This window comes from Rutidosis leptorrhynchoides, chromosome 3 (assembly GCF_046630445.1).
Source record: "Rutidosis leptorrhynchoides isolate AG116_Rl617_1_P2 chromosome 3, CSIRO_AGI_Rlap_v1, whole genome shotgun sequence".
Lineage (NCBI taxonomy): Eukaryota > Viridiplantae > Streptophyta > Magnoliopsida > Asterales > Asteraceae > Rutidosis > Rutidosis leptorrhynchoides.
This window is the reverse complement of record NC_092335.1, coordinates 206111216-206119670: the sequence shown is the minus strand read 5'-3', so window position 1 is coordinate 206119670 and position 8455 is coordinate 206111216. Positions and strand designations below refer to the sequence as shown.

General features: G+C 35.7%; 1 protein-coding gene across 1 annotated transcript; it reads right to left on the bottom strand.

Annotated features, from left to right (window-relative positions):
* Window positions 1-721: 721 nt before the first annotated feature.
* On the bottom strand, window positions 722-1748 carry LOC139900778 (uncharacterized). Its single transcript, XM_071883530.1, has 5 exons — window positions 1641-1748; window positions 1366-1569; window positions 1192-1281; window positions 1000-1098; window positions 722-868 (listed from the first exon to the last, which is right to left on the bottom strand). Exons 1-5 carry the CDS (start codon window positions 1746-1748, stop codon window positions 722-724), a joined length of 648 nt encoding a protein of 215 aa, XP_071739631.1.
* Between the last annotated feature and the right edge of the window lie 6707 nt (window positions 1749-8455).

Below are 8455 nucleotides of genomic sequence, written 5' to 3'. Positions count from 1 at the left end.
TAGTTACAAAAAATCAAATATAAAAGTCTAGTAACATTTGGCGATAATAATAAAGAAGTAAACACATGAATACTAAGAACGAGTAGATCGATCATGAAGCAATCTTCTTAATCAAGAGGTACTACCTACAAAAAAAATATATATTTCATATGTTAGTTTTAAACCTTCGCGTTATTATAACTTATAATTACAAAAGTACACTTTAAGAAGGTCATACCTCGACAAAATTTCTTGGCCATGCAATAGGCGTGCCTATAGCTTCAATAATTGTGTCCATCTGTCCATACGGCCTAACCAGCTGTTCGTCTTTTCGAATTGCCACCTGAGGATTATCCGAACAGTATCTTGTACCAATCTCTTTCCCTCCCACCACCTCTTTTGGATCTAAACTCAAAACCCATCCTCTTGCTACTATGTCAAACGGCTTGTGAATGCTCCTCGGATATAGTTCAGACTGAGCCTGAATATCATTTTACAGCAAATAAGAGTTAAACTATACGGAGTATTTGTTAACATTGAGAAGACAGAGTTTTTTATAACATAAACATACCCGTAAAGGTGGAGGTTCAACGACTGGTGAGGTAACTGGGGAAATAGTTGAATCACTGTTGGAACGATTCTTTTCCCGATTCAGTTATGCTTTTTCTGCCTCTAATTCCACGATCCTTGATTTCAACATTTGATTCTCTCGTGTGTAAGCAATACGAGACGGTGTTACACCTCATAGATCAGTAGCCCGGACACCTAAGCCGTATAGGTCAGCATTTCCATATTTATCGTTTCCCTTAACCTTCGAGAAAATGTCATCTGCCCCAGGCTCATCGCTTGTACCAGGTGGAATGTTCTTTTTAAGTTCATTCATTTCACGCTGTATCAAGCATAATAAACATCGTAAGTCAGAATCCACATGTTAAAACAGTTTGATCAGCGTAACATAAATATTACACATGAGCAAAATCATTCAGTCAAAAAATTGACACTAGTAACAATATTACTTACAATGGCATCTTGAGCTTCTAAGCAATTTGTATTGCCGTTATTAGAGAAACACTTTGCAAACATTTCAAAACGGCTTAGTTCTTGACCATTATTTTTTGCCTGTTTCAATTAAATTAAAATTGGTTTAACAATAAATGATATCCACATATTATCATAAAATAACTTTTTCCCCTTTAATTAATTATCTTCAACTCTTCTCAAACACGTGCATAACTCTTTTTTTCCAGTGAGTTGCATCAGCTTCTTCTTCGCCCGGTTCGATTTGTTTTTTTCACTAACTTGCTGAGGTAGGAAAGTGATGTCTCATAAATGGCAATACATTGATATAAGTAATATATAAGATGTGGAAGGATAACAAGTACATACCTTGTTGCGTCTTCTATTCCAGTACCTTACAAGTTTTTGCCAATGATCTTCTTGGACTTGTGAACACCTAGAATTATACTGTTCTTGGAGTGATAAAGTTGGATCATAGTATTGCTTTTTTAATCTTGCCCTCCAATTCTTTACCTTCCTCCCTAATGATCTCAAGATCCACCCTTCAGCAATATCAGGAACATCGAATTTCGACTACAATAATAACATGTAACTTGATCAACTAAGTGCACTCGTAGTACAAATACAGAATTCTGAATATGTACCTTTACTACGTTAAGCAACGATTTCCTTTTAGCAACATGTTTCTTTTTATCAGAACTTAGTTTACTCCATCTCCTGTAGATTGGGCAATATACGCTACTTCTGGCCATGGTTCCCAAGAAATTGGTGAGTTTACTAGTAGTTTTACTAACTGTTTGCCCAAAATTATTAAACAAAACAGTGATTCGAATTCTGTCTTCTTTTCCCCAAGTTGTTTAGCATTTTTGTTGGGCCTCTTTTTGGTCTGATCTTTTCGCTCGTTTTTGCGTAATAAAATAAATAAACAGCCAACAATCCCAATCAATTAAATGAATCAAACAGTGCATATAAGCAACCAGATAGACAAAGATAACCTCCTATGATGTCAACTGTGTCATCTTCGTCCATAAGTTGAAGCTCATCATCATTTCTGGTATTTCATCACAAATGTCATAATATAAGTTATAATTTAAGAATTATACATTCAAAGAAAGATTCATCTTAGTTGAGAAAACTTACCGTATTCCATTTCCCTGTCATATTGTCCATGGTAATCTTCATTATCGTCATACATATCTGTTAGTGTATCACAACAGTCATAATGAAAGTTAGAATATACTTAAGTATTAGTAAACAAATGAAAGATTCATGTGACTATAGAAAATAAACCGTCTGCATATTCAGTTTCTTGATTTTCTGCATGCACTTCATTTTCATCTCCATTGAAGACGCCGTTGCCAGTTTCATTTTGTTCTTCATTCCTATTTGTTTCTGTAATTGCAATAAAAATAATATGAAATTGTATAAGTATATATTCATAATCATACTAGTCATTAAATATCAAAAATGATTTAAGTATTAGAACAGTCATAATGAAAGTAAGAATATAAGTATTAGAAAAAAATGAAAGATTCATGTGAATATAGCAAATAAACCATCTTCATAATCAGTTTCTGCATTTTCTTCATGCACTTCATGTTCATTTCCATTGAATAAGTCATTGCCGGTTTTAGTTTGTTCTTCATTCCTGTTTGTTTCTGTAATTGCAATTAAAATCGGTTATGAAAATGTTAAGTAAATAGTCATAGTCATAATAGTCATTAAATATCAAATTAATATACCTAAGGCTATCTTTTTTTATAAAAAACAAATTAAAAATTAACCCACCGGTCATGACTTTTGTTGTTAATTTGGTCTGTTGTGTTTCATTTTGATCAGCCCTTTGAATAGACTCTTTTTCCTTACTCGTGACTGCAATATCTTTGTCAGTCAATGGCAAGCTGTTCGACTTAGATCTTGTATTCCTAATAGGGGATGATGGAGAATGAGCGGTTTAGCGTTTCTGTGCTAAATTAGTCGTTCGGTTAATGGTCAATGGTTTAATGAACGTTGCACGGTTGGTTGCAGATGTGGCTGCAGGTTTGGTTGGAGGTTTGGTTGAAGGTTTTGTTGCGGCTGTGGTTATAGGTGTAGTTGTAGGTTTGGTTGCTGTTGTAGGTGCAGATTTGGTTACAGCTGTTTTCTGTAGACAAAGTGAAATGTAGTTAAAATACTTAGAATGAAATTATATAATCATAGTTCATTAAGTTTATCTTTTTAGGATTTTTAACTTTGGTAGCTTGTGATTGTTCTTCAGTTTCCTCACCTTCACTGTCAAAGTCATCAGCAGGATTATACTCTGCATCTTCATCAGATGGAAGGATTGATTTGTTATTAGTTTTTTTTTACCAAGCTTCACCGTCAAAGCCTCAGTGGTACGCTTCAAACCTAAAGCTTCAAACTTTCTCTTGTTTGCCTCCATAGTCCTTTTTCTAACTAGTTCATACTCCTGTGCAGTAAAGTTTTGCTCAGGCACTTTAGATGACTTTTTCGGTTGTTCCATTACTGGACTTCTTTGTAATCAAGCCCTAAAAATAGATTAAGTACGAATAAAATATGTTTTAATTTTAATGATTACAGAACAGAGGATTATGACTCGAGTATATGTGAACATGACAGTATCAACTACAAATATGGTAAAAATAAAAATTAGTTTAAGCCAAATAATCAATCTAAGCACAAACTATGTTTTAATTTTAATGATTAAGGAACAGTGGATTATGACTCGGTTATGTGAACATGACAGTATCAACTACAAATATGGGTAAAATAAAAATTAGTTTAAGCTAAATAATCAATGTAAGCACAAACTATGTTTTATGTTGAATCATTAAACAACAGAGGATTATGACTCGAGTATGTGAACATGACAGTATCAACTACAAATATGGTAAAAATAAAAATTAATTTTAGCCAATTAATCAATCCAAGCACAAACTATGATTTACTTTGAATAATTAAACAACAGAGGATTACGACTCGAGTTTGAAAACATGACAGTTTCAACTACAAATATGATTAAAATTTTAAGACAAATAATCAATTAAAGCACAAACTATGTTTTAAATTGAATGATTAATCAGAGGTTTATGAATCGAGTATGTGAACATCAAAATATCAACTACAATTATGGTTAAAATAATGATGTTTATCGATTATTGATTATACATGTTAAAAATATAACAGTACCTTGTAGAGTGAAATTGGAGTGTTCTTCCTGATCCCAACCTGAAAATCGAGTAAAATGAGGGTGAAACACAACATAATATCAAATGTAGGTTTGGTGAGAATGAATTTCATATTCAAAAAATTCGTCAATTTTGGGTTTGGTGGGAAAGAATTTTGGTTTCAAAATTTTCTATTAGGTCGTGGGGTAATTAAGAGCGGTTGATTCGGTGAATGGATCGGTTTTATAAGTTAATTATATAGGAATGTTTGTTAATTCCACATTTATAGGAGTAGTAAACGTATAGTATTATGACTTAAAAAAAACGTATAACATATAGTATTGTTTAATTGTTTAATAAACATTATTTTTTCTTGCCATATATATTAAATTATTAAGTATAAGTCTTCAGTTTGTTGTATTTAATTTTTTTTGTTTGTTTATATTAAAATTTTGAACATTCATATATAAATGATGGAACTTATGAACAAATACAATAAAACATTACAAGAACAACTCGCAAAAAGTAAACTTTTGTTATACCTCAACGGATTGAAGATTAAACCTAGCAAACTCTAACCGAGCCACTATGAACATCACTTGATCCACAGAAGACCAAATCTAAATGAACAATAGCAATAAAACAGGAAAATAACAACAATAAAGCAATCTAACCAAGCACATACAAAATACCAACGAAAATCACCGAAAACTCCAACTCAGTCGGTTTTGGATCTGCGTTTTCGATTTCTTTAATTTGACCGGGCGATTCGTGATCCCGTCAATCTTATCTAAATATGTGAACCTCTTTACCATTCTGATTAGGAAAAGAATATATCAAAACACTTGATGATTTGTCACTACTTGTAGGTTGGCGAAAATTCCTTGATCGGCCAAAAAAATACTTTTTGAAGATATATAACCCGAAGAAACTGTGGATTGCTTGGTCGTATTGTTTTGAAGAATAAACATGCATGCTTGTGTACCTTCACACTGTCTTTGAAGTCAATGGTACGTTGGCACCAACAGGAACATTATTATCAGAAGATGGTAAAACTAAACCATTAGCACAAGATAGGATGATTACTAGTATGATCATCAACGAGAAGATTATATCTTCATCCGATGATGTAGACGAATTCTACTTTAAAAACTCTCAGCCGTTCTACACACCCGTGCAGAAGTCGCTTAATCACCTACACCTGTATCAACCAAGATACCAATTCAGAGAGCTGAATATAAACATATCACCACTCGTTGCATCATCCTTTGAAACATCCGACTCGTCATCTACGTCACCATGATCACCTTCATCTCGAGCACAATTATATCTTCAATTGCTTGAGTCCATGTAATAACCCTGACCATTAATCCCATACGGGGCATGGACGGTAAAATCCCTACACAGTTATACCCACGCCCCCTAACTGCGTGCCGAGGAGGAAACATGTACTAATCCCATACGGGGCATGGACAGTAAAACCCCTCCCCTTTTTCCCCAAACGCGATGTGGGAAAGGTGTCATGGGTGGAACTTCATGGTAGGTATGAAATTATGGGTTACTATGTAGCCAACGGGGGTCAAACTCCTGACCTCCCCCGAAGGAGGCAGGCCGGCCACCAACCGTTGGACCACGCCACAAGTATAATATATGCTTTTTGTACTTTTAGTGTATTTAACTAACAAAGCATTAGGCACTATCGATTGATGACCTTGAACGGGGTGTCCAGTCTGCAAGTATAATGCTTTTGTAATAGCAATAAAATTGATGGGGAACTAGATCAACTCAAACTCTGATGGATCACTGATCTTGTTAATCAAAATATTGCAAACCGAAAAGAAGTCATCAAATTGATACATGAACCGAACTTGTGGGCATAGTCCAAAGGTTCACCCCATGTACTTTGTGTCTTGGGATAGGGAGAGTTCATGGTTCGATCCTTAAGGATGACATGATTTTCTTTAAACCAATTGAACACCATTAATGGTGGTATATATTGACCCTATAGGGAGGTTTTACCAGATTCGTTCACGGACCTCTACCCGGACCACTGCCAGAATGGATGTGTTCCCGGGTACCGCCGATCGGGTTCAGGTTTCCGCCCGAACGTGTGTGTTACGTGCAAATGATGAGGGTCGTTGAAATAAATGATCTACTGATATCAAAAAAATCGCGTTCACTGCCAAAGGATCAATTGCCAAAGGATCATACGTGCGAAACAAGGCTAAACCCGAAGGATCAATTGCCAAAGAATATTTAGCTGAGGAGTGTTTGACATTTTGTTCACTGTACTTATCCAGTGATGTCGAGATGATACATAATAAGAAAAGTAGAAACTACGATGACGGTGGTAAGGAGGATGTCTTACCTATATTTTCAATGCCTGGTAGACCCATTGGTGCTACAGTGGCAACACGGCTAGACCTTGAGACCTTGGATAAAGCACATTCCTATGTGTTGTTTAATTATATCGAATTAGATTCTTTTAAAACGTGAGTAACGTTATTAAATATTGTTTAATTCGCATTTATATTATTTTCTCAATTGACCTTACACGCTGTCATCATGTAACATCCCGTTTTCCTCGAATATGACTTAAGGTGCGTAATTAACCTCGTGTACGTTTATTATTGAATCTATGATCGTTTATTTTAGTTTAATGTGTGAAAATATTGGAAAATGGTTTGATCAGGCCTTCTGTCGCGTCTGAGTGAGTTTCATCGCGTCCTGGTGCGTCGCGATACGCGACAAAGTGGGCTGGAACGCGACAGCTCCAGAACCCCAGTTCTGTCGAGGTTATCGCGTTCTGTTGTGGTTTATCGCGTTTGGGCATCGCATTACGTGACAGGTTGTTGCGAAACGTGACAGATGTCGCTGTTTGACAAATTTGACCCAATTTAAATGGCATCTTTGGGGATGTTTAAGTCTTTTCACTTATGGACGGTTTTAGATCTAGAAAACTGATAAATGAGTTATCCTAACTCATTTAACACATCTTCACCTACACCACATTCAATTTTAGAGAGAGAGAGTTAGGGTTTAGTGAGAGAAAGCTCACTTGGAAAAGGAGATCAAATATCACCCGAACCCAAGTTTTAAAGTTGTTCCCTACGTCTCTAGCTACGTTGTGATTGTATTGGTAAGTCTTAACTCCATGTTTTAAGTTTTAATTGGGTAATGGCTAGGGTTTTGGTTACTAGAGATTGTATGACCCATTTGAAGGTAAAATGGGTGAAGTTGGGTTATGTTGTTGTTATGAAACCCTAATAGCCACAATCTAGGGTCTTGGCCTTGTGATTTGAGGTTGTAAGTGTCAATTGGTGTTGTTGGTCACTAATGCACTTTAAAATTTATGAAAGAAATGTTAATGGGTAGGTTTGACTTGATTGTGAGTTTAAGTAAAATAAAATGGGTCAAAATGTACTAGTTGACCTAATTAGATGAAATGGGTATGGATTACCCTAAGTTTTGTGTTGATTGAAGTTAATAGACTTTAATTCACTAGTCTTAGTGATTAAAGTCGAGTCTTGGCCATTTATGGGCGGTTGTGAGTAGTTGAGTCATTTAATGCAAATTGGGTCATTAAATGCTCAAGTGGGAGTATTGTGGTTAATCCCACTAGTTGTGAAGATGAATGTGCACTTAATGATTTAGGTACATTGCTTTGAAGCTCGGAAGTGCTAAATCATCATCCTTGTAACAAGGTGAGTGGAATAATTATGCGTTCATGTATATGCCGTGTTTATTTGTAAATGTTATGGTATGAACCACGTGCCGGTAGTGCCATAACATGTGTGGGATGGAGTGTGAACCACGAGCCGGTAGCACTATAAACTAAGATGTGAACCACGAGCCGGTAGCATCGAGTGTGAACCACGAGCCGGTAGCACTATAAACTAAGATGTGAACCACGAGCCGGTAGCATCGAGTGTGAACCACGAGCCGGTAGCACTATAAAAGAGTATGACTCAAGCGTATGGTGTGAACCACGAGCCGGTAGCACCATAGCGTTATTGGTTAACCATATTGAGATTGTTGTTTTTGTTTAGCATATTATATATATACTGAGTTGAGTATATGCTAATGAAGTGGTGTGATAATGTACGACTTGTTAGCGTTACGGGTATGTTGACATGCTATTTGAGTTACAAGTTCGTATGAGGTATTTGGTATTGTGATTGCAAATGGGTAGGTTATATATATGTATGTATAATTGTTGCACTCACTAAGCATTGCTTACCCTCTCGTTGTTTATCATTTTATAGGTTCCGGCTTGGACAAGGGTAAGGGCA